The sequence below is a fragment of the Prosopis cineraria genome, unplaced genomic scaffold (genome assembly GCF_029017545.1).
Source record: "Prosopis cineraria cultivar Desert tree isolate PC_DT_omini unplaced genomic scaffold, ASM2901754v1 PC6, whole genome shotgun sequence".
Taxonomy (NCBI): domain Eukaryota; kingdom Viridiplantae; phylum Streptophyta; class Magnoliopsida; order Fabales; family Fabaceae; genus Prosopis; species Prosopis cineraria.
In genome coordinates, this window is record NW_026555337.1 from 4,481,790 (window position 1) to 4,509,660 (window position 27,871).

The 27,871-nt window shown below is 34.2% G+C and overlaps 2 protein-coding genes across 3 annotated transcripts; both read right to left on the minus strand.

The window, feature by feature from the left end:
- Nucleotides 1-1,980: 1,980 nt before the first annotated feature.
- On the minus strand, nt 1,981-13,647 carry LOC129313174 (serine/threonine-protein phosphatase BSL3). Of its 2 annotated transcripts, XM_054956132.1 has the most exons (22): nt 13,485-13,647; nt 12,508-13,130; nt 11,362-11,422; nt 11,187-11,265; nt 11,001-11,080; nt 10,826-10,920; nt 10,615-10,714; nt 9,778-9,847; nt 8,758-8,859; nt 8,590-8,671; nt 7,983-8,162; nt 6,433-6,700; nt 6,103-6,340; nt 5,832-6,002; nt 4,966-5,204; nt 4,273-4,357; nt 4,080-4,178; nt 3,785-3,984; nt 3,621-3,696; nt 3,050-3,185; nt 2,823-2,962; nt 1,981-2,677 (listed from the first exon to the last, which is right to left on the minus strand). In XM_054956132.1, exons 2-22 carry the CDS (start codon nt 12,947-12,949, stop codon nt 2,594-2,596), a joined length of 3,027 nt encoding a protein of 1,008 aa, XP_054812107.1. In that variant the 5' UTR covers nt 12,950-13,130; nt 13,485-13,647; the 3' UTR covers nt 1,981-2,593. The 2 variants fall into 2 exon arrangements, with proteins under 2 accessions (XP_054812107.1, XP_054812106.1); XM_054956131.1 differs by lacking the exon at nt 13,485-13,647 and having other exon boundaries at nt 12,508-13,420.
- A 9,715-nt stretch (nt 13,648-23,362) lies between these two features.
- Nucleotides 23,363-27,784, minus strand: LOC129314487 (GTPase LSG1-2). The gene is made up of 7 exons (XM_054957933.1): nt 27,446-27,784; nt 26,690-26,791; nt 26,530-26,616; nt 26,275-26,368; nt 25,505-25,561; nt 24,968-25,047; nt 23,363-24,875 (listed from the first exon to the last, which is right to left on the minus strand). Exons 1-7 carry the CDS (start codon nt 27,667-27,669, stop codon nt 23,741-23,743), a joined length of 1,779 nt encoding a protein of 592 aa, XP_054813908.1. The 5' UTR covers nt 27,670-27,784; the 3' UTR covers nt 23,363-23,740.
- Nucleotides 27,785-27,871: the final 87 nt, after the last annotated feature.

A 27,871-nucleotide genomic window follows, 5' to 3' on the forward strand; every position in this document is an offset into this window, starting at 1 on the left:
AGTTGCTTTTTGGAAGGCATTTCAGATTCAGAGACATGAATGCCCTTTAATCCTTATTCTTCCTCTCTGTTTTTTTTTTTTGGCTAAAGTTTGTTTGAATAATTTCATGAGCTCAGACTCTATTATATGAAATTGAGATGTAATATCTCTGACGTCCATGTTACCATTATTCAATGACAATAATTTTGTATCCTTACTATTAAAAATTAAAAAAAAAAAAAGGCCCAAGTAATGTCTCTCCTTTATCTGTACAAGTGGCGATTTGTTTTCGCCCCTCTGTTGTGATGAAACATGTCCTTTTTATCGCCATAGGTTCAGGCCAGAGTGGCTATTAGATTGTGAAGCAGTTCTTGACTCCTGTCTTCCTATTTTGGTTGCGTGTAGTGCAAAATTTAACTACTTCATTTGTGTGCTAACAACTAATGATCTCGATCAGTGTAGTTTCCTGGACCGGGGATGTTGAAGAAAATCTTACCTAGAGGCTACACACACATGATTGGCCTTTGCAATATAATTAGGTTTTGAGTGTTTTTTTTTTTTAACCGAGAAAATTCATAACATAGGCCAAAATAGAACTCCAATTTTTTAAAAAATAAAAATAAAATTGTTTAGAGCTATTTTGATTGCAAGTATTCATATTCTACAATTTGCTGTTCCCTTGTCATATGCTCAACGATCATTCTATCATATTAGCCGGAAACTTTAGGTTGCTCCGTTGCTTCTCCACACATGGTTAGATTATGAATTTCTTTAATTGTATTGGACATGGGAAGATGGGAGAGAAATTCTGAATAAGCATCAAGGCCTCAGTGGAACCATGGTAAACACTGACTTTCCTGCAAACATGTTCCCAATGAAGTTTCAACTCGTTCAAAATTTCTGAGTTCAGCAAAAGTAACGGAAAGGTTGGAGAAGCCCCTTACCCACGATCTATTTTCATGATGCCAGGGAAAACTCATCATTCAAGCAGTGTGACACAACACTAACTTGACACACGGGAAACTAGATATGCCTTCAACAAATTACTTCCTGGGTTCTTTTCTGAAAATTTAAAGAGTTGAAAACAGACAGAAATACTGATCTCTCATGTAGTTTTCTGCAATGTTGTCATTGGAATTTTTTTTAAAATTACAAATGGAAGCAAAAGCTTAAAGGTTGAAAAAGGAATAGGAGGGTAATTAATCCATGTCCTTGGAAATGAATATAAGATCATAGCCCATAATGGCTAAACATTTAGGGATGGTTCCATAACGTGGTGTTGATGATTAGAGTATATTGTATTGCACGTTTGCCAATCTGCGCAGGTTTCTTATTGACATATTTCATAATGCTTCGGGTTTAAGGCTAGATACCTCCCTTCATTCATTCCTCCTCCTCATCAATATATCAACATATTTTGAAAACAGAACAAAATGTGCGGCATCATTGGTTTGGCTGTAGCATTAGGTGAATGAATAAGAGATTTGACCATTTAAATTCCTCCCAGGCGGACTTCTCCCTACTTCATAACATGAGGATTGGATTTCAGCCCAAAAAAGGGAAATGACTGGGTTAATAAAATAAGAAATAATTATCAAAAAAGAAGAGGGAAAGGACTCCCAACAAGGGCCCAAAAAAAAAAAAAACCTTCCTTATTGCACAGCATTGGTGGTTGGAACTTGGAAGCATTTTCATGAAGTTTTTTAAACATAAAGTGACTCCATGATGGTCCGGTCATCGGCATACTGTAGGTTACAACATCTGCGACTATATCCAAGATATGCTCTGTCGAATTGATTAGTGCCCGCATTATCATCACTCTGGTGAGAAGCATCTAGAATGGACAACCTCATTTGCTAATGTTCATTCCATTTCTTGTGCTATTGGCAGTCAATTTGATTCGTGCATGCACTTTCCTCATTTGCTAGTGTTCATTCCAATTCGTTGGCCCAATTATTTCGCCACATAATTAAATCAGTTTCTAATTGGCAATCCTGGCCCTTGAAAGCATACAATTTGAAATTCGATTGGTCAAAATTCACATCCTGTCAGAATATGTTGATTCACACAAAAATCGTACAGAACAAGGACGAGAATTACACAAAGCAGGACTTTTATGATACATGAATGATGGAACCCCCCCATGATTTTTGATTTATATATCTCACCATTACATAAAAAAGCTCTCTTGTCCTCTTGAAAGAAGAAAGGTAATAATAACAATAGCCTAAGGACGAGGGAAAAAAATATGTAAAAATAAATGATAAAAATAGCCAGAACTACCAACCCATAAGAAACAACCGTGACCTTGACTTTTGCCTATGGCTCAATTTACAAGGGGGGTGTGGGCGAACCCCAACTCCAACTTCTAGCTTGTCAAAGCCAGCCTAGCTGCGGCTATCAACCTGCATCTGGAACTTGTATCTTCCTCTCGGGGCCTGCTAATTAAAGGCGAAAACCAAAATTACGGAAAGCTCGAAGGCTTTCGGCAGGAATTGAGAGTACAAGCTCGCATGTCCCCGTAAATGGCACCATGCTATATACAGAACACCAGAGAACCAGGCGATAGCACAAGCCAGCAATGCATAAGTATTAGGGGCAATCTTATCGATCACTATATCCAAGCAAGAGAACCACGGTCATTTGCCACTGGAGGTCGGCCTCTAGTTGGTGTTGGTGGTCTGTTAGCATTCAACTCCTGTCCATATAAATAATGAAATCCATAAGAACTTACTGCCATATAATAGAGTGCAGCAGCAGCAGCAGCATGAAACTTGTATAGGTGCAATTCACTGCAACACTCAGTTTCCAAGACAACACAAAAAATCTTTCTACTACAGTACCTGCATCCATGTATCTTCAATATGACGTTCTGGTGATGCTTCCGGTGAAGAAATGGCAGGTGGCAATGGATGGATCAGTTTAGGGACCACAACAAGATCTCTACCCAAAACTAGTATTGCCCCAGCATTATTGGCAGTACCTATTACAGCAAGGGAGTTCTAAAATTTAGGAGGGTAAATGATCCAATACGGAAAGAGCTCTGTACTTGTAGAAGCCAGAAACATACCGCAGTAGTTTGTAGCTGAGAAAAGCGTTATCAGATGTCCCTGGGCAAAACGCTCGAAACCATCCATCACACATTCATGTGCACGAACAATCAGCTGAAGATCATTGTTATTGCAGAATTCCATCACACGGTCAGGCTGCAATAGCAAACCCCATTTCAATGATACAAATTATTAACTTTAAAAGATTCGAGAGATCTTGAAAATCCAACAGCAGCAGCAGCAGCAAATCAATACTGACTTCAAGAATAAAGGAATAGTTATTCGAACAGTAATTTATCAAATTCTAGCAGGCACAGCAGTATCAATGTGGTAAGAAAGTGAAGCAAATATACAAGAGGCTTAAATTTTATGATTTTCCTCCTAACAAATCTAAGTCAAAAGGCCCATGATTGAATTTATTAATTTCTCAGACAAGAGTAAAAGAAAGCACTTGCAGAAAGCAATGAATTCCGTTAAATAAGACAGGCTTAATTTTTGCTGCCTTCCAAGTACACAGAAGGGGGAGGGGGGAAGACGTTGGCTAACATGGAATGCTCACATGATTCAGAGTAACAGGTAATGAACACTCACCCCAAAAGTAACTAACCCGGGACCTCTAGCATTAGGTCGTAGACCTTCCACACTGTCATTCTCTGTAGGATCAGACCTAGGGAGAAACATTTCACGCTATCACTTTTCTGAAAGGACAAAAACATTTGGTCATAAAAGTACAGATAAGAAACAGATGCGCTAACCACAACAAATCCATAAGCACAATAGACCCTGCTTCCATTGTAATTGGACGCTGAATATTCTCAATCTGTTCCACATGATTTATCGACCGACCGATGCCCCCATGCATGCAAATAATTTTTTTCTCAATCAGAGCAGCTAGAGGAAGCCAATTAAACAACCGGTTTATACGATGCCATGCCCAAATTCCATCTCTCTCACCCTGATCAATAAGTTGAACCAAGTTCTTGATTAACATATTAGAAACAAAAAGCTTTGGAAGCTCGATCAGTAGGATGAATACATTAAATTCCTTACCATCCTTTCAATGCACTCAATCCGAAAACCAAAAAGGGCATTGATATCTGCTGCTTCATGATTTCCACGTATTAAATGTACATTGTTTGGATATTCAACCTGCAATGTTCATACAAGTATGCATAAATCTTAGGCCGCCAAACTCAACAAAGAACATAAAAGCTCTGAAAGAGAACCCAAATAGCTTGAATACCTTCAGAGCAAGCAGAAGGGTTATAGTCTCCAGGCTGTGTTGGCCTCGGTCAACATAATCTCCTAGGAATAGATAATCGATATATCTGATAGTCATTTATACAGATTAGCAACATGGATAATTGAACTTCTAATCACCATTGTTATAATAGTCAAAGTAGAATATTATGTAATATCACTGAAAATGCAACCAACAGAACCAGACTCCATAGAATCTAGGAATAAGATCCCACCTGGGTCACAGCAGTATTACCACATACAAATTTAGAAAAGAAAATGTTAAAAAAAAAAAAAACAAAGAACCTTTTTAGGTAAAATAATAAAAAGACCTTTTTTCAACTGAAATATTAAATTTTCTACAGAACCTGAAGAGATGGAAAACCCCACAGGGGCTTGCTTCATGGCCTTAGGCCAGTAACATCCTTCAAGGTGGAAACCACAAATAAGACATTTTTTATGTTAACAATAGACACTTCATGGATGATTAGTATGAAATGACAAGAACCATTGCCGAGGTAGATTGTGTTTTTCTAGTTGTCAAAACATGATGCCGTGAAAATAATATTTGAAAGAGGATGAGATAATCCATGACATGCAAATATCTTTATTGTAAATTTCAAAACATACACTAATTTGGTAAGAGCTCAAGAAAGCAAAAAAGTTTGAAACCATCGATGGTGCTAAAGAGACTTACGCTATGTCACCAGCAGTTGATGGTGCACCATACTCATCAAAAAGACGCATAAGATCCCCAAATTGACCATGTAAATCACCAAATATTTTAATGGGTGCCCTTAGTTGCAGGACACTTGGCTCACTTGAAAATATCCGCTCTGCATTATCACAAAGATCTGCAATTTCATTGCAGTCCAAGAAAAATTGACGGCGAACTGGTGGTTTCCAGCCTCGAGGCTTTAAGAGGTGTGCTATAACCTGATAAGTTGAGGAATGTTCATGAGATACAAAACCAGACAAAGATAAAGCAAAGAAGCACAGGTGACAGCAGACATGAGACTCTAAGTGCCTGTGTCACTACGCCAAATCATGGGCAAGAGAAGGTCAGACTTAAACTCAAGTCCAACATAATGTGGACCCATCAAGCAAGGTTGGGTGATTTCACAGGCCCAAGGATAAAGCCCATACTATTCACATGCTGACCTGGCCCTCACAGCGCTCTGGTCAACGAAAATATCTACTCCAATAGTGTTCAAAACATCATGTAACAGAGCAGGTAGAATTTAGTCCACAATGACAAGAAAACGAAGTTCACATAGCATGAGCCATCAGATAGTGATAAACCTAGTCTACAATCCATTGCTTTAACTTCCAACACTTAATGACTCAAAATCCATGACAACTGACAGGGAAAAATCATTACTTAATAAACCATTACCGAACTCTATTTGTTATGATACAACCTGGCTTATGAGATGTTTTGGACCTGAACCAAACATGGATAACTGAATACATGCATTTCATAAATTATAATTATAATATCAATTATACTTATTCTGTTAATTACATGATACTCAACGATTAATTATGCATACAAATTCATACCTTTTTTGGGACACTATTAATAGACATCTGCCTATCTAATAGTTTTCTAGCAGCAGTTGCATTTTCCGGAGTTCCATAACTGACCCGTCTGCCTTCATTTTCAAACTGGTCAATGGAAAGCTGTCTAACCATCCCACCTAAGGCTCCACCAGTCTCAGCAGCAACAACCACCTAAGGAAAAATCTAGATAATATCAGAATTAGGGCTAAAATATTTAATGGAAAATTCACACTATATAGTGAATGTTGGGGAAACAAAGTGCGTGACTCACAGCTCTATGGTGCAGTCTAACTCCACCAGGAGTAATATTATTTGATACTGCAGAATCAGGCTTGATCAAAGAAGATATAGGCTTCCCACTTGGAGTAGCCTCAGCACCACCATCTCTGTCTGGCAAATCAACTTCTCCATTCACCTGCCGTGCCTTAGCAGCAGCCAATGTGGCACTGATAGCTTCAGCTTCAGCAGCTGATGCTTCAACCAGATATTCGACACCTTTGGTAGTTCGCCTGTTCAAAGTTCTTCCAATGCATGACAAAGCCAAACAACAAACAAATAACAATCAACTGCTAAAATACAACCTGAATGACAAGTATCTTACCTAGATCCTGGCAGCACGGCATTTTCAGTGCTAATATCAGTATAAATGTCACCATTTATAGGGGGTGCAACTGGATTGCCCAGCACAACTGCACCATCAGCAGCCGCTTCAGGCATTGTTTGCCTTGATCTATCATCAAATCCATATCGTCCAGGTATACGTCCTGGTTGTAAAGTAGTTGCAGCTGCTGCAGCAGCCTGTGAAGCTGCAGTTGTGGTTTCAGCAGCAGCAAGATCTTCAGCAACAAGTAGGTCATCCAGCAATACTCCTGCAGGATAAACAACTCACTATCATCAGCCCAACCCATGAATATTGAAAATACTTAAAAACAAAATTTAATTTCAAGGGGAGTATCATATTCCACAAAACTAACTAAAAAACATTCAACATGAAAGATGAACAAGCATTTACTAATGGTAAAGGTGATAAGCTGACTTTAAAGGATAAAGACAAATGAGATCCTCTAAGATAAACTTTAAACAAAATATATCAACATGCTACTAGCATTGTTAACTTTCTATTTGGCCTTTGTGCTTGGGTATATTCACATCATCAAAATAGCTTATGCTACTCGATTGGGATTGCCACAAGCTCATACAGCCTTCATCTTTCTCATAACACTCTTGGATGTGAGTTATTCGACAACATTCCCACACTCCTTTTTTTATTTTTAATTTCCCTGGCTTGCGTTCCTTGACCTTGAACCTCAGGCTTTTGGTCTATCATTGTTTTAATGAGGTTACCAAATCTTGCGGCTGTTAGACTTTGGTACCATCTTGTTTGGGCTTGTTCTCAGGCATGTCCCTATATCACCAAAATAGCTCAAGCTACTTAATTAGGATTGCACAAGCTTATATACCATCATTTTTCATATCACTTTTAGATGTGAGATTTCTATTCTCCAACAAGCTTCATATTCAGAATATAAAGGGAACCACTCAATAACTCAGTTCAATGGAATTCCCTGCTACAACTTCTTGGTTAAATCAGTGACAAACCTGAGCGACTTCCCCACATTTTTAAAACAGATTGGCGGTGGTTTAGTTAGTTTGACCAACTTCATTTTTACTTGAAACAATTTGATAAACCATAGTGTTCAACAGCATCAAAGCTATGGCTATTATGTTTATTGAATCATCCCCTAATCAGTTTCCATCTACCTGCTCTTCTAGCCTTGATTAGAGACTTTCATGTTCTAACTGTAGCCACAAGCATTCCTTGTCATCTGGACAAGTATAACTGTTCAGCTAATATAAAGCGCACAACACTTCCAAGATTCAAATGTCCCCTTTTGTCAAGCTTACACAAAAATCCAAAACGAATTCAACCAAAATCAGCAGAAAAATCAATTAGAAGACACAAACAAAGCTGTGAGAAAAGAGCTTTAAGCAATAAGTGTAATCAACACAAAGTAAACATCTAAATTGTCATCTGAATGCAGATCAACTTAGTGAACTTAAATCAATCAAACTATCTGATAACCTTGACCAAATAAAAATAATAATAATCCAGCAAGTGAAAATACCACAAAACTTAGAGCTACATCTTACCACCCCGTAAACCGCCATAAATAAAAATTAGGTCACCAACAGCAGCAGCTGCATGCCTACAACGCCGAGTCAACTCCACTGAAGCATCCCCACCAGCTGCATCAGCACTGTATCTTCCTGTCCTCGGACTAGTAACGACAGATTTTGTATCACACCAAACACCAGCAGCAGTATCCAACACTACAAACAGGACAAAACATCAATAATTTTTCCTAAAAAAATCCATTGGCACATCACTAAGTCTTTCCTATTAACAAGAGGGGAAGAAAATAAGAGGTATTTGGAAAAAAAAAAGAAAGAAAGAAATCACTGACGGCATAACACCAATTAAACATAAAAAATACCACCCTTGCAACAACGGACAATATTTATGGAAGCACCCAAATTTTTTTATTGCCAATAGCTTTTCTATTCTTTTATTTCATTAAAAAAAAATCCCATCAGAATGTTCAACAAAGAATAAATATAAAAGAGAGTGGAGACAGAAGATTGATACAAGGGCATTACTAATAGTTACTACATTGTAAAACCAGCAACCAGAGCTAACAACCCACAAGCATCCTCAAACAAACAGAAATTTTCAAAAAGCAACACCATGATCAAATACCTGCAACACTTGATGAGTCTTCTACCATCCGTCCTCCACCAAGAGCCCCACCAGATACATGCAGCCTTGCATTAACAAATACCTAAAATCATTCAAGCAAGCAAATTATGATCCTTAAATATATAATCAACTAAGTAAACGGAATAAAACAAAAGAAATGGACCCTACAGCTGCATGCTGATATCTCGGAGATGGTGAGACGCCAGGGGCAATTGCCCATTCCCATCGGCCATCCCTATGCTTTGCAAGTCCATATGCACTCGCCAATGGCTGCAAGAGTTGAAGCGCCAAAAAAAAATTCACAGCAACCATAAACATCGACTATCTAATGTGAGACCGTTTACTAATACGAAAACAGGTCAGTTGAACAGAAAAAGAAAGGGAAAAATATATTTAACAGGAAAGACTCATTCTAAACCTGCAAAATTGCTCAATGTCAGCTGAAAATGGCTATCAGAAGAAAACTGAATTTTCACATTAAGTCTGAGATAGCCCAAGTGATTTGGTTGAGTTTAGATTTCAATTCCAATCACCAAAAGAATACTACAATCACTACTGAATTGTTTATTTTAATACTTAATTTTAAAAATAAATAAAATAAGCCCTGAAATAAAAATTAATAGATCCTATGATAGAGACTTGGTAGTATGGGATTTAGCTTTTAAAGTGGAAGAACCAACCCACTTCTATACCCCATTGAGCATCCCATACTACTCAATGTGGCATTTGGTATCCCATACTACCAAGTCTCTATCATCCTATCATGTATGGAAAAACAAAAGTTACTTCCTGCAATTCAAGAGGGTTTCTTATTGGCAAGCCAGAATCTATAATTCATTCTAGCAAAAGATACCCAAAAAAATTAATTCCGCAAGATCCCAAGATAAATATAAGAACCCATTATGTAGGCATGCCATAAGTTTAGCAACAACAGGAAGTCTTATCCCACTAAATGAAGTTGGCTACATAAATTGCACGACATCAATTTGCTTTATCAACAGCCAAATCTTTGAAAATATTGTTAACCAAAAGTTCTTGTTTCAAGCATATGAAATCAAGGGTTCAACAACACAGAGGGGGACTAACCATGACAAACTCAGGTAATTGAATCACATATAATGAAAAACATTCCAGGCATATGAAATCAAGGCAATTAAAAAACAGTCTGATTCAGAATAAGTAACTTACCACACTATTGGCATCCCTCCCCCCACAAAGTAAAAGAAGCCCATCAGAGCGTGCACTCGCAGTTGCATACCTATTCAAAATAAATGTCAACATGACAACTAATCATCAGATTGTCTTATATCATATTACTTAAGCACTAAATAGTAGCCAACTTCTTCAACAAAGAAATCTGTAAAACCAGATAAATTGAACATATTATAATACCTACGTAAGCTCAAAAAAGGAGATTATCAATCACTTTTTAGAATGCAGAACATGATTTTGACAAAATGGAACATAATAATATGGCAACGGAATCACTCTGATGGGTCTAGGAATGATATTGGGCCTGGTAGACCAGTCCAAATTTATAGAAGAAATTAAAAAAAAAAAAAGAAACAAACAAGGTGGGTGAGCTGGCAGGGGGAAAAGGAAACCATGTAACAGATTCTGACACAGTGGTGGCGCAGGAGTATAGGAGTGGGCACGACAGAATGGAGAGGAGAGTACGAGCCTCTCCATAAGCTAGTTTGAGGGTGAGACCAGTGTCTGAGGTTTCATTTTGATTCTTGTTTTTCTTTCTGTCCCAGTGAGGTAGACAGCTAGGCTGTGTCTTCGGGGTTGAACTCATCAATCTCCCACTGAGGTTGCTGGTTTAATCCTAGTTTTTGTCTCTAAACTCAATATTTCAAAGCCATTAACGAGACAGTGAAGTTTCCATCACGCTCAAATAAAATCCTTCAAAACCCAATTCAAGAAGTCAAAGGTTTCAAAATAAACATGGTTTCTTGTTGTCATATGAAAACCATGATCACAAGGGTGTCAAAATGTTAGCTTAAATGGAGATAGGATAAGTACATGCATGGCGGTGGACCCTCTCCTTCTGGCTCCAACTTGCGCCATTCATAAGGCTTGGCAGCTGTGTCCAACGCCCATACATCAGCCAAAGGTCTCTTTCCTGGAAAGCAAGCACAAAAATATCATAACATCCATTAAACTTACACAGAAAACAAGAGAGAATAAACAACTAAAGCACACGACACAAAAAGGGCTGCATTTGAGTAGTTACCATCATTTCCTCCAATAGCCATTAGATATCTCTGCCCCACCAAAGCCATCACATGTCCATAACGTGGCCCTGGTCCAGGACCTTGAACAACCACCCTACAAAAGTTCAGCACCCAATATCAGATAAATGCCAATAGAAGCACAATTTAAAAGAAATGCATGGATTAAAACCCAACCTATGCCATCGTGGCCGTTGCTGAGTGAGATCAAGAACATGAAGGTCTTCTGCTGACAAACCAGCAGGACCAATGCCACCCTGATTAATAATATAAAAATCAACTAAGATTTAACATAGGCATTTAAAAGAAGGAACTAGATCCAATGAAACTAACATAACTTAAGTGATGTCTTCTGCATGCTACCTGAATAACTACCATTGTTCCCACAGCAGTTGCCACATGAGCAGCCCTTGGGGTTGGAGGTTCTCCGTAGGGAGTTATCCTGTGTAAGTACGCCTTTATAAGCACTAAAATATAGGTAATGTAAACAAATAATAATTCATACTGAAAGGAAAAATATTCAAGCGCTAAGCTTTACCTAGACCATTTGTTACTTAAGACGTCATAACAATGGACATCAGCCGTGGCACCAGCTAAACCTGCAGAGTAAATAAACAATCATGATAATGATATAATTCGAGCACAAGACTTCTTCATCAATCAAAATCATCAAAACTACTATACAGGCATTTTCCTTCACAAAAGTATCCCTCACTGTCAATTACTTAACCAAGAACAAAGCTTAAAAGAAATAGAGAAAATAACAGAAGGAATTGCCAGGGCCATTACCTAGATGCATTCTAATTAAGAAAACTATGTATGAGAGTTTACCTACAAGCATGTATTTTCCTTGACTAATTTTTTTCCACCCAAAGTCGCTAGAAAAAGATATTAATAGGAAAGGCCTTATTGACTATTGACATTTATGAACATCAAATTTTATCCACCAAAAGTAAAAACTGAAAAAAAATATTTGTAACGATCAGAGTGGTAGAATTTATTTAGTAAATATTCAGTTCACTTTAATTCCACTCATAGTGTTACAAAGCACATACATTGATATTAATCTCTCACTTAATGAGATAAGGCTTGTCGTTGTAGTAATCTCTCACCCCTTAGATAAACTATCCAATCAAAGGAATTCTGAATAGTACATTTTCCATTCTAATCCATTTCTTTCCATTAAATACGACAAAGCCATCAGAATGAACTGTTAGAAGGCTTTTCTAATCAACAAAATTAAATCATACTTTCCCAGAAGGAAACAAATGATCGTTCAAGAGAACCAAAGACCGAAGTACAGAATAGACCTAAAAGCCACGCAGTTGTTGCAATAAATGCTATTCCATTATCTAAGTAATGTAATTGGTGTCTTCAGCTGGGCCCAACCCTAGACATTCACATCCTTTTTCAAACCTGCTCTCATTTCAAATCAACAGACATGCAAATAGAGGCATCTTGTTGCACAGATCACACGATAATAGCTAAATTTACTTCAGCTCTAATATACAAAATGGATGCAAGCGACAAAATTTATTGTACTAAATTCAAGCTGAAAACCCCAAATTTGAAATAAGAAGCCACCAAGTATAAGCAGCTTCTTTTTCACAATATATCCAGGACCCCGAAATGAAACACACACATAAGCGGAGAATAAAAAATGGTTTATAGAAGAAAAACTTACGTATTCCAGCATTTCCTGCCGAAGAAGGAGTCCCAGAAGCTGCCGAATTCCCTTCAAGTGCAGTGGCGCCACCGAACAAAATCAGCCTCGGGCCAATGTACCCAGGTGTACCTTCCTCTCCAACAGCTGCGACGGCAGTCAAGGTGTGGCCACATCTAGGCCCTGGTCCGTCCTCCTTCTTTTCAATTATTGCATTCACCACAGAGTAAGTTGGCGCGAGCCTAGGTCCAACAACCGGACTCTGCTGCACCTGAGAAGACACCTGCTGCTGCTGCTGCTGCTGCTGCACCGGCGACTGAGGTGTTGCTGGAGATCCGTCAGCTGACGCAGGCTGCTCTCCGAGCTGCTCCCTTTCCATTGCCGTAGAAGACTGAGCTGTGTTACTGTTCTGCACAACTTGATCGTGATCGGTTTCAGGCACCATCGAGGAATCCACATCCATTGCTTCAACTCTAAAATTTGAGTAATTCCTCAAAGATCAGAACTATGATTCCCACGAAATTCATTCCAAAATGACATTTCTGGTTCACGCCTGGATTCTAAACCGTCAACTGCCTTGGATTATATACGCAACTTATAAATTTGATATTCACAATCAAAACCCTAGCTCAGATCCTCCACACCTTCATCAAATAAAACTACGTGTCAATCATGGGGAGCAGTCAGAAAAATTCTTTAGGCTTCCTAACTCTTATCCCTCTCGCGAACCTCAACCAATTGAAGAAGCTGTCGAAGGAAGAAAACGGAACGGAGATGATCTCAAAGCCCAAAAACACACTCACAAACCCAGCGCAGGAAAAAAATAAAAATATTAAGAATAATGATAAAATAAAATCCAATCACTTTCTCTGTCTAGAAATTGCTGGCCGTCTCATTCTCTTTTCTCCTATTGTTTCCTCTCTCTGTCTCAATTTTTTTTTTAAAGAAAATTAATAACTTTTGAGAACATGTATATTCTTTCTCTAAAATAGACTGACCGAGATCAACCGGTTACAGAATGTACGGAAGAAGTGGAAGGGCGACGCCAGATTGGCGTATTATTGGTTATTGCGGCGGAGAACGGAGATACAGTGACCGGAACAACCGGGAAATGGCTATTACCATTTGACGCTGTTCACCGGTTCCTGATTATACGGAGGTTTGCCTTTAAGCCACCTTCTAGCGAAGGGATGGTAACAACGAAAGTGGCACAACGCGCTGTATTAATCTACTAAATGTTTTACTTTTCAGCTTTGCTGTACGTGGAGTATTTGACAAATTATTTGCATAGGAATGAATGGAATGTGAACAAAACAAAATAAAAAAAAAGGTTTAATTAGGAGCTAAACATTTTGGCATGTTTGTAAGAAAATACTATAAAATGAGATTTTAGTTACTTTACTGCTACTATAACTGTAAGACTTGAATAATTAGTTAATAGATCTTCTGTTCTTAACTTGTTATGTATTGATTATTCATTAATTGACTAATAGGTGAATTTGATCAAAATTGTTGAAGACAAAGTATTTGGAAAAAATAAAAATGTATTTTCAAACCTCAATTGTTTATCCTTCATCAATAAAATTATATTTGTCATCTTTTATAGGTGTAAGGATTGATCAATAAATTTTTGGACCAAAATAAGGACTGATTAATAAACTAGAATAATTTCATCTATTTGCATAGAATTTGAAATAAATATGTTGGCAGAGAAAGAAATAAAGTACATTATAACTTAGCAACCAACAAGTGCTTGGTTTAATTAAAAACAAAATTCTTATAACTTTAGATATCCAATGATTTACTGGCAATCAAAGCCGGACCCATATATAATTTGCAAAAAAAAAAAAATGACAACCTCCCTCCGGGTTGCAGAAACATCTCTCCCCTCAATTATACAAGCATGTAATTCACACGCCAAATGCCTGTATAACATGTACTCGTTTCAATTTTTATTATATAACACTTTTAATCATTTATATATAAAAAAAATTTAATTTTTATCCTTAATACTATAAAAAAGCTTATGTATTTTTATTTTTGTCATTGTTTTTAAATAATAATATAATTATATTAAATATCTTTATGTTAATCAATAAGGAGTAAAATTAAAAAAATAATTTAATTATTATAAAGTGTCTTATATTTTAGATCAAAAATTATTTTTAAAAGGTATCTTATAAATAGGATCAGAGAAAATATTATATATATATATATATATCTTTATTAATATATTTATGTAAAAGTATATATTTTATTATTCCATCTAATTTTATATATAAGCCATTGTCAAAAAAATTGACAATTCCTTTTCTGTATTATTTACATAAAAAGATGAATGATTAAATTTTTTTTAATTTTATCATTTTACAATTTTTTACAAGTAAGGTAAGAGTTAGGTATGAGAGAGAAAACGTTTATAAAAAGATGCATTTAATAAAGCCAGTTTAAAAAAATTCTTTCTTTTTGTTTACAATATTAATAATTCAACTGCATTTTCTTAATTTCATCAAGGCACGAGAGTGAAGACAGGAGGGGACGAGGGGAAGCCACAGCCTTTCTAAATTTTTAATTTTTTTAATAAAATATAATGATTATATATTTTCAACCTTCTCAAATTATCAGATTACAAAAGTCTTGAGATATTATATGAAATTTTCATCTTAATTATATATAATATTTTATCCATGTATAATGCAACTGTTTCATTAGTTTGAAAATTTATAATTATTACAAGATCTACTTATTTTTAATAAGATAATTGTAACATCTCAATTTTAATAATAGAATTTAAGAGATGATGTTAGAAATTGACTTATTGAATAAACTGAGGGTAACAAATATTTATTAATATCAATTTGAATTTGATGGAATTATTTCCTATTAATTTGAATTTATCATATAATTATTTGAGGAAAAAGAACTTACTCTAGGTGATCTAAATTTTAAGGACATATTATCAATCCATGATAGTTAGTAAAAATAATAATAATATGTATAATTTGGATTAAATAAAATTATGTAAATTATCTTCATATTATAGTTATTAAAATATTATGAAAATTTATATGTGAGTAAATGTATATATTAAGTCTATTCATTTAAATGTTGTGTAAACCTTGAAAAATTATAAAATATTATACAAAATAATTTATAAATTTATGAGTTAGTTAAATAAAGGAAAGAAAAGAAAAGATTAAAAAAGAGTTGGAGGATAAGTGGGACCCACTATGTTAAACTCATTATTACTTTAGCATTCAACCTCATTTTCCTGGAAGCTGACTTCCCTCTTTCTATCTTCCTCTCAACTCCTATTAAATTTGAAATATTCAGATTAAATTTAAATTGTTCAAATTAAATATATTTATTTTTTATTTATATATTGAAAAATTGTAATAAATATTTTTCATTACAAATTTGAACAATTCAAATTTAATATGTATGGTCTAGATTTAACATTAAAGTTATAAAAATAATATTAAATTTAAACTATCTATATTAAATTTGAATTGTCCAAATTAATTATTAGATTTAATGTTTTTATTTTTTTTATAAATTGACTCTCCCGATATATTGCAGATTCAATGTTAAAATGATAATAAATTTTAATATTAAATTTGGATCACCCATATTAAACTTGGATTATCCAAATTGCTAATTAGATTTAATAAAAAATTTTATAACTTTTTTAAAAAATATATAAGATTGAAATTAAAATATCTAATATGAATACTTTAGATTAAATTTGGACAATCTAGATTTAATAGAAGGTGGGAGGAGGAAGCCAAGTCCATTTTTCCTTGCATCTTCTCCTTCTCCCATGACTAGTAAGCTTAGCGTCCTCCATTGATAAATTTTTAAGAACTTGAGAGCTCCACTTTGCACGTATAACCCCTCCCAATCACAAAACTCCTTTCATGAAAAATATTCCATGCGATGAGAGCTTTTTAATGATATGAATATTAAGAGATGCAAAGAAAATTTAAAGATTAGGGCTTAGAGCAAGTGTCAAGTTTCAACAATTGAGAACCATAAAATTATTAAGGCAAGTGATCACTTCAATTTAATCAGTGTAGTTTGTTAAATATGGTTGAACTTTTACATATAGGTATGCTAAGTTTAAGCTTTAATTGTGAAAAGAGTAATTTTGATTTATAGGGTTAATTATTACTTGAAACACTGCTTATTGGTTATGGGTAACTTAGAAATACTTGTTAAAAATTGATTGTGAGATTGAATCAGAAGTTTGAATGTTTTTTCTATTTATGAGTTAATTAATGTGAAGTTTCAAGCCATTTTCAGTGTGAGCAATCTGGACAATATTTGGTTAAGGAATTATTTTGGTTAAGAACTTTATATAATGAGGAGCTATGATTGAATTTTCATAGTAATTAGAGTTAATTTGAGTTATCATTAAATACTTGAGATCCTTAGTGTGAAAAGGATTTTTTTTGGCATAACTATGGAAGTTGGAAGTAGGCCTTCTAGTAGTTTTTAAAAGTAATTTGAGAATGAATAAAATGGGAAGTTTCGGGTTGTGAAATTCATTTGGTATGCGTGAATTAAAATTCTAAAAGAATAGTTGAGAGTTTGATGATGAATTTTGAAGGTGAATATTGGATATTAAATCTTAATTGGAGGAAGTAGAGATTTTGATAAATTAGAGTATGTCTAGTCTATAATCTTAAGATATCAGTTGAGTTTGAGAAATTATGATTTGGAATGTTGAAGGAGGAATTAAATTGGAAATTTTGACAAGACCAAAAAAATTAAGAATTTTGATGATTTTGGAAAATTATGGGTTTAATTATGATTTGTACAGTATAGAAATATATTGAAGTGTTAAAAGTACTAGAATGATTTATAGCCAATCCAGGCTCATAATACATTTTTCAGAATTACATAACATCTTCGTCATCATAGCTATCAAATAAGTATCACTATTAATTATACTTTTCATTTAGCAACAATCTTAAATGCATAGTTGCAACTAATTTATGCTTCTCCTATCATGTCATTAATTACATAGTAGTTAAACATAGTTGTAGACACAATTATAATTATACGTAATAATTAAATTCCCAGTTATCTCCATTATTAGGTTATCACCCCAATAGTCAAATTTGAATTTCCCAAGAGAGCTACTTTGAACAAAAGCTCCAAGTACAATTATTCTATAACTATAATTAACAAAAGCAGTATTAATGACTAACATTATTAATTAATCTCTAATCATGATTAAGGCCTAAACCTACCATTAAACATGATTGAATCTAACTAGTTCCAGAACTAACTCCTATTAGTTCATTTGACTCCCATTAAGTTCTATAGTCATTGCCAACTACTCTCATTAGCTTAAAATTAAAGAAAAATTAATCTTAGTCCTTTAACTTTTAAATAACTTTTAACTCAATCTCTTAAGTATGATTTGTTTGAATTCAGTCCCTCAATTATAACTCGTTGTGACTCAATCCCTCAAATTTTTACTTACTTATAACTTGGTCTTTAATTTTTATTTTTTTTAAATTATCCTTATCAAATAAAGGGAGAAAAGAAATGCTCAAATCTTTCTCTAAAATATCATCTTTTTATTTTTTGATATGGGATCTAAACTAGCATGAAAAAAGAAAGAGAGAAAACTAACAAAAATTGAGAAAATAAGTCATAGATGTGTTAAAAGTTAAGAGATTGAGTTATAGACGAGTCAACAGTTTAAGAACTAAGTTCCAGTAAGTCATATTTAAAGGATTGAGTTACAAATAAGTTAAAATTTGAAAGATTAAAAGTTTAATTTTTCCTAAACTTAATTATTTAAAATTATAATTTACTCTAAACCTCTCATAAATGGCATTAAATACTGCGAACCATTAAGACTTGGGAGCAAAAGTATTTATCAACATCCATAAACTTCATTTAAGTTATATGAATGCTTTAAAATCAACTATAAATTTGAGCATGTCATCCATAGAACAAAAGAATTAGTAAAACACCTTAGAGGAGATGAGAGGAGAGCACATAGGATTTACCTGGGATTTATGGGTTCCAAAATGCTCCCTAAGGTGCTTCCCTATGAAACCCTAGCAAAGCCCAAATGTTCTCTCTCAGTTTCACTCTCAACCTCTCATTTGCAATTAAATCTAATTGCATTTATGTAATCTAAAACTTTTGATATATTCATCGTAGCACATAGTGACATCCGCCACAATGGATTGTCCCAAATGGGCAACTCTACTTAAGCCTAATTCCTTGGTCCAATAGCTTTTAAAACCCTATTATAAGCCCATTAGAGGGTCTAATAAACCTAAATGGCTATCCAAATCCAAATATTAACTTCTAATCACCCCAGTTAATAAATTAAATTACTTAATTAATTAAATTAACCTCTAAATTAAATTTGGGATGCCACAAGTTCCACCCCTGCTAGCCATGTGTGTGTATTGCAGCTCATTTTTTTTTTTTATAACTATGGCTTCTACGTTTCTAATATTTCATATTAACATTGATTACATTAAATTTTAGAACCAAATTCATATTTAAATATGTGTGGAGATGGATAGATATAATTAGCGATAGTTAGGAAACTCAACTTCCCTTAAACAATGTCAAATATTTTGGTGTAGAAAAAAAATTATGTTTTAAGAGCTACTTTAATTAATCCTGGAAATATTACATGCAAAATACAAAGAAATTGTACCAAGGTATATACAAATATTTCTAAATGGGTGTGCGTGTGTTACGATACTTTTATAGCGTGTGATCTGAGCATAAAAAAGCTTGCTGCTCAACTTTAATTAATTTTATAACTATTTCGATTGTAATGTAAAAAAGCTAGCATATATCTGCATACAAATAAATTGAATTGAATCATTTATTATTGCAATGTCACTTTTGACAAAGATATATTTATATACAACGGTGGATCCACATATATTTGAGAGGGGGCATATGCCTCCCTCAAATGAGAAAAATTACTTACATAAGAATGAGATTATAAATATATATATTTTGTGCCCTCTTTTTTTTTTTATAGTTTGCATTTTAAATTATTTCATATTATTTTTTAACTTAGATCCAAAATTAATTTTTTAACTCAAAAGTCTAATACCCAAATAGTAATATTATTTTATAAAAAATAATATTTATTAAACCTTTAAGAAAATAAGAAAAAAAATAATCTTGCGTACATCATTTGAAATTTCAAAACAAATTTGTTAAAAAATTAGTTGAGAAAAACAAATTGTTTATTCATTAATTTACCTTCTCTTGAAATTAGCAAAGGTGTTACCTATTATCACAGCAACTATTGAAAAAGCCTTTTTTATTGTAAAGTTTGCAAAAATTTAATTATACAATCAAATAAGGAATCCATGGATGAATGATTATCTCCTGACTTATATTAAAAAAGATATATTTAAAAGTATTGACAATGAATTGATTGTTTAACAATTCCAAAACATAAAATCACGTAGAGAAAATTTATAAAGTATGTAATTATTAAATAATTTTTATTATTTTTTAAATTATGAATATGTAAATAATTTTATCCCTCCTAACTTAAGATCTCGACTCCACCACTGTCTATATATGAAGTAAAAAGTGGAGGCAAGTAAGGTTGAATTCTTTTTTATTCAATTTTGCGACACTGCAGATGATTGAACCTTTTTTTTTTTTAAAATCTATATATGAAGTAGATCGTGAAAGCAAGTAAAGTTGAATTCCATTTTATTCAATTTTACGACACTACGGATGATTAAACCTTTTTAAAAAAAAAAAACTAGGAGACGATTAATACAGAAATTTCTTTTCAGATGATTTAGGTCAGTAGTTGTACAGCTCTTGTTTTGCCACTATTTGAAATAAAAGATCAAAGTTGAATTCAACAAAAATATAACGCATCAATGCTTATAATTAAACTGAATCAACTGAACTAAATCGATCAAAAATTGAACTAGTAAACAAAATAAAATAATTTTTGCACGTCGCAATTAATCCTGTCAATTGATTTCACGAATTGGGTTTGGTTACGGTTATCCAAACCAAGTCGATCGGGTTATTTATTTTTCTCTACCTAATTTATAATACATGACACTTGGATTGATACATTATTATCGGCCAGGTTGTGTCAGTCTAATATAAAGAGACAAGAGTTATGCAACAGAAACAGGGTGTAGGTATAAAATATTGTCAATTATTGAAGAAATCATATTCATTTTTTGTTAATTTCATTTAAATTACAAATTAAGTCAACAACGCTTCAACCTACACATTTATTCACATTTCATCCTTATCACCTGATCTTTATTTCGAATTTATTAAAACCAGATAGTGGATTCAATTCGTTTTATAATTTATAATAAGTTGAGTTTATTTATGATATATATACATATATATTATATTATACATAAATATAAAAATTATTTGAACACTTACTCTATTTAAAAATATATTTTATCTTAAAACCATAAGACACACCCATCATCTGGTCAAATTTTCAAATTGAATGTAGGTTTTTTGGTTCGCATGAAGCTTTAGCTGAGTCATGTTTGTATGAATAATAAATAGCAGGAGTTTTTTTTTTTTTTGCCCTGAAAATAGTAGGAATATAACGTCTTATAGATTTTATACATTATATTGTAATAATACTAAAATGTGGTAATGTTATGGAATGATTTGACATACTCCATTCATCCTGGTTTGCAAGTAATCTTTAAATAACAATTGTGCAAACTATTAAAATTTATCAAATATATGTTATAATTTTATTTTTTAAAAAATACAAATATAATTTTTTAAAAATATCATTCATTTAATATAACTTTACTTGTGAAATATTGAATAGAAAAAATAATGTTAAAATAAGTAAAATTAATAAAATTTTATTTTTATTAAAATATTTTATATTTTAAAATATTGAAATATCTTTAAGTTTGTTTTATAAAGATTATGAACAGTGAATTTGATTTGGGGGCACTGAAGAAGGAAGGGGGGCATGCAATTACCTTGCAGACAATCCCCACCAGAACCGCCAATCGGCTGCCACTTCATCAACTGTCGCTCTCTTCCCTCCTCTCCACTCAATTCTTTTGGTATTATCTTGAATTAAGGGTGATTTTTATTCTCACCTTATATATAAAAAGTCATAAATATTTTTAAATTTAATTATAAGTTATTTTTATTTTTTAATTTTAAAATTTTTTTATTATCATCCTAACATTAAAAATATTTAACATTTTATAATTATTTATGAGTCTCATTATTTTTTAAATATTTTTTTAAATTAAGAGTTATTTTTGCTCGCCAACTTTTATTTGAATTTTGAAAAGTTATTTCTACCCCTCAACTTAAATATTTTATAATAAAAAGTATTAAAAAATTTAATGACACACTAACAGTGAGAAAACGATGAGGTGATGAAAAATATAATATTTAAAGTTGAAAGACATAATTAATTTATAATTAAATTTAAAAATATTTATAATTTTTTATTTACAATTCAAAAATAAATGGCTTTTAACACTATTATCTTCTCCGCTTCATTTTGGCGTCTCTTTCATTTATTTATTTATTTTATCCTCTTAAAGATTTTAAGTCAGAAAAATTTAACCCGGAATGTGCACACTGCACGACCCATTATCGTACAGCAAATATTATTAAACACTTGCATTTACTCGTTTTAATTATTACTTTCAGTTACAATGCTTTAATGATTACTCTCCATTACCTTTCCTCATTTTTCTTGAGTTGCCAACTTGCAGCACCAATTTCTTCAACGTCAAAAGCATCATGCGTCCTACATTACTAAATTCGACATCTCATGAGTCATGACATCGCATTGGAGAGTCTAGCAATCTGTTTGTTGATGTTATTCTCCCCATGTTTGATCCAGAGTCAGGCCAAGATCAATTTCTTTTTACTGTAATTGAAAACAATTTTATTTAAGACAAGTTCCGTGCTAAAATGCAAACATTTTTTTCCCGCATGAATTCAAATTTATCATGTTATGAAGGATTAATTCCTTCCACTAAATCCAACCCTTTCATGCTAGGCTAGGATCAGCTTTAAATCCAAAAATACAACGGGGGATGATGGAGGAAGTAGAATTGTGTCAAAGTGATCATCATGCTATAACCAAAAAAAAAAAATTATTTACCAAAATATGATACTTTTAAAAATATTTACCAAGATGCTGTGAACTGAAACTCGATCTAATAGATACCAAGTTTCAGAATTTTTTCTGTCAAACATATAGACAGAACATAGTTTCTATAATACTGAGTGTCATGCAATTAAAAATACAAAGCATCAAACATACACGAGACCTCCCCCCGCCCCCCTTCTACTTTCCGGGCGTGTGTGGAGTTGAGGGTGGGAGAGAGTGCGGCAGTTACGTTTGATGCATTTTTTGTAATTGCAGAGAACTGGGTATTATAGTAACCAAGTTCGATATACATGTCTGTCATAAAAAAAATTTGAAACCCCATTTCTATGAGATTGAGTTTCATTTTATAAAATCTTGATAAATATTTTTGAAAGTGTAAATATTTTGGTAAATATAATTTTTTGTTATAGCATGACGGTCAATTTGCTGTAAAATTGTGCTTTTGTAATTTTCACTGTAGAAATTTCCATATTTAAGTAACAAACATATATTTAAATACAATAAACAAACTAAAAAGCCATATCTTCTCCTAATATTTAAATGCCATATGTGAGTGTTTTAAAAACATTTCAATGATTGTTGGGGTTAAAACACGACTATGATGAACTAAGATTAGAAATGTCCATTACGAGAAGTACCACATTTAATCTCGATAGTTTCTTGAACAAAATTACCTCGAATAAAACTATACATGCAAAATAAAAAAATTACAATAACTAATCAAAAAATATTTTACTTGAAAATGAAATCAAGGTGCTTCATCTTTCCACGAGACCTTATCCTGAACTTGTCATTCGACAATATGCATTGCACAGAAATCATTTTAGAAAAACGACATAACATGCCCCTGTTAGCTCATATATTTCTAACCCACCACTAATTTCAATTTCCATCCTTCGTCATCCCACTAAAAAGAAAAGAAAGATGACTTATTGCTACAACATAACACATTTTCTTACTTCAGTCGCTGTATATTTCATCGATTGCAGCAATGCCGCAAAACTTGACTAACTTTCCAACCGCCATAATTTATCTATCCGGCACCGGGAAGAATAGATGAACAGTCGGGCTATTGCCAGAATATAGGTAACCTCGTCATATATTCACTGGACCTGTATTTACTGGTTTCTGAAAGAATCTGGCAACTGGCATCCCATCACCGTCATCATTTCCTACTCTCCATGAACGATCTTTCTTCTTCTGAGGCTTCTTATGATGTTTGTGAGAAGCATTAGACTTCTTGACAGTAGCTTTCTTAGGGGCAAGGTCATTAGCTATGTCAAATGAATTAAGATCATCCAACACGTGCTCAACACTAGGTGCAAGTTCACTCTCGACATCTGAAGAATTTTCATTATGACAAGAATCTGCCTCGTTCAAGTTAACCGAGTCCTGTCTACCAGGGTTGGACAGAGCTTGATCCTCATTCGAAATTCCAGGGGGCATTTCATAATGAGGCAGCTTCCCATCAATGTAATCTTTCAGTATCTGACGGGCAGCTCTAGTTTCATCAGGTAGCCCACTAGAGGCAACATACCCACGAGATGCACAATAAGTTCTCAGAAGTTCAGACGCTAGAGAAGGCCTAGATTGGGGTTCATATGGCTTAGGCTTTGGGAGGGTGATCTTATAAACTTCCTCGATGACATGCCTAGGAACTTTATCAGCCACAACCTGGACAGCCTCCCTGTGTTCAGTAATTCTATCAATGGGTAACACCCCACAGGCAATCATCTCATATCTTGAGCTTGAAAAGGACGGAAAAACTAACCCAGGACAGTCACAAAGTGTTAGCCTATCGGAAATTATCAATGTTTGGAAGTGCTTTGTCTTCCCAGGAGTGGAGGTAACACCTGTCCGTTTTTGGCCTACCAAAGCATTGATAGTTGAACTTTTACCCACATTAGGATAACCAACAAATCCCACAATTACATTACTTGATGACGAGCTACCAGAAGCATTTTCACTACGAGATAGAATATCAGAAGGCCCTGTGTCAGAGGAGCTTGATTTTCTCCTCCTCTCTACAATCTCTTCTGCTTCTGACTGTAACCGAGCCAGGAGCTCATCCCTGCCATATATTTTAGTAGCTGGGTTACTGGACTTCTTCAAATCATCAATATCCAAAGATGAACGAAGCTTTTTGCCTTCAAGAGCTGCAGAAGCAGCTTTAGCTGACCAGAAGATGAAGAGAATATCATGAGCCTGGAAGTACTCTGCCCATTTCTCTCTGTAGGGAGGGGAGGGCGCAGTAAGAACCTTAGCAGGACAAAAAACTAAAGAAATGAGTTCACACACAAACTTTATAAGGGCAATCCAAACCTGGTAGAAGTGGGCAAAAGATCTGCCTTGTTAACCAGCAGTAATGTCCGTTTATGCTCATCAACCTCTCTTGCATATGCCTAAGTCAGAGTAGAATTATTGTCAAAACAAAGTGAGTAGCTCTCATGGAATTCTTTTAAACGTGATAATATGAGATGTCCACAGGTATTTAAGGGTTTTTTTTTTTTAGACAAAAAGAAAGGCTAAATACTAAAAGTTGAATATAGTAAAAGTTAAGGATTATAGTTTGAGTAAAGCTGAAGGTTTTTTAAGTAGCATCCGTGACTTTCAAGAAGTAGCCAAAGAGGCACTAAAAGAATTATCAAGCAATAATTTGTGGCTTTTATAAACATGATTTGATGAACTTTGAAAGATAGTGCAAATCTTAATTTCCACCAAGAAAAACCAGAAAAAGTATAGTTTAACCCCAAACATCATTATATTCTGTTAAATAATGTATGCATCACTTTAAAAGGGTCTCGTTCCACTTTGAGTTCACAATCCAAACTTCATCAATCAAGAAAATAGTCTCCTTACCTCAAGATCAGGACAGCGGTAAAAAAGTGGATCTCGTGAATCAACAACCATCACAAGCTGGTTAAAAAAAGATACATGAGATTTGCATCTTCAATAATAATATAATGAATTGGCTTTTAAAGAATTACATGATCTTGAAAACAGAGATAGGCAGAAGTCAATATTGGGTAGATTGCAAGAACCAATTAAAAGTGATCTTACTAAGTCTATCAATATTAACTGCAAATGTCAGATAGGAACAGAAACTTAAATTATCCAAATAATAATTTCAAAATAGGTTTTGAGATTTTTCAATTTGAAAAAATAAGACAGGAAAAAAGATTATTTAAGACTTCATAAAGAGGATCTTGCCCTCAACTTGCCAGTGCATAACATTCACTCAATATGCAAGTCACGAGGAGAAAGTAAATTGGAAGTGAAAAGCAAATGCAATTATAGTATGCTAGTATTTTCTACCTGTAGAATCAAACTTTACGTTCTATGAGAGAAGCAAGCACAGATACAGAGCCAGCAATAAAGTAAGATCATAAAAGAATGATAGTTTATTTGCTTCAACAAAATGAAGAAGTAAACTATGACTATCCACAGGCTAATTGTCCATATATAACAAGAATAGTTTTCCTTCGGGGCTCAACAATTTTTTTTTTCTCCTGGCAATTTTTGAGCATTTTTCAACTATTACTCATAAGAATGAGCACCGCAATCTAAAAAACAAATTTTCAGCCTTATCCCAAGTAACCAAGTCATTGTGATGCAGGATATCAACTCACCAAATCACTACGCTCAACAACTCGCCAAAGCTGTCTCCAAATATCAAGATTCTTCTCAAAGGGTGTGAGGACAAGCTTCTCATTTTCCTCAAGCCTGAAAAGAAATCATTCAACATGCGTAAAAGGAACTATACAAAAAAGCTGTCCTATTTTATTCTTCTGAGTTCTGATAAATCAGTCGTCTTTAGTATGAAATCATTACGACTCAAATTTACTAAGATTGTTTTGTCAATCAGGTAACCACACGAGCCTAACCTTGCTAGACTGCGACGCCAAGTCAAGAAAGCTTGTCTCTCATTGGCATCAAGCTCCTCCACAGACATGTTCACGCTCCACGGCGGCCTAAACGAGCACAAAGGAGTCAGAACAAACAGATGAAGGGGAGAAGCAGAAACAATTTGGTTAAAAGAAATACCTGCGTGGAACTCGCAGGCTGCCAGCATGCAGCGCCTCCTCTCTCTTCTGAAGATCTCTCCTCTCCTCTGGCGTCATGTCCCTAGTGCTAGAGCTTGCATCCCTACTCCGATGCAATGAAGATCGCTTAACAGTTAATAATTAACATACACAATAAAATTTAATTGGAGTCAGCGGCGGAGGGAGGGCGGGCGGGCACGCCCCTGCTCAATTTTTTAAAAATTTTCTTTATATTACACAGGTGTTACATACTTCCGGCCCTTAAAATTCATGAAAACTTTGTAATATATATGTTTTTCAATCTTGGCTTCCCTTATTCTTAAATCCTAGCTCTGCCTTTGGAGATATGTTCACAATTCCCCTTTAGTAACATGCTCAGAAAGCATAATAGGCACTGTAAATTCCAAATTCCAGAACTAAGATCCAGAAACAGCATGAGATGCCAAAGGCAGCGTAATTTTGAAAAACAAAAAAACAAAAACAAAAACAAAAGACGAGCAAGGCCTTCGCAGCACCCCCCAATCTTGGAAAGTGAGGCGGGCTAGAAACTCAATAGCATCGAAATAAACGTTAACTTAGCCAAAGGGTAAATTCATTACCTTTCATTTAAATCATTTTATTTTTATAAAGGTGGGGGATTTCAAGCTTAACCGTTAAGATACACAGCTTAGTTATCGAGATAAACTTGCAATCAAAATAGGGGGAAAGGGGAAATAACGCACTCTCGTTGTCGCAAATTGAATAGAAAATAACTCACAGACTAATGGGGAGGTCAGGGGCCGGGTGGTTGGCGACGAAGAGACGCTCAGCCTCGTCTGCTTGTTCGATGATGGCATCAATGTCGGTGACCTCTGTGACCGATTCCAAAATCTTCTTCTGCTGATTCTTGTAGAACCGACCCTTTTCCTTACTCTGCTGGATCATCTGGTTGTGCTGCTTCACCAAAGCCCTCCCCAGGTCTGACTTCTGATTCTTTCCCATTATACTCAGAATCGGAAGGAAAACCCCAACCAACTGTCAGCACAAAACTCTCGTCCAAAACCCTAGAATTTAGCCAGGCTTGTCAATAGTTTTTCTTCTCTGTTCTACAGTGCTATTCTCCTAACGAGGATCATAGCCAGGGAAGTCGCTTTCATTTATTTTTATAGTATATCTAAAATTTCAAATTTGCAGACGAAAATGG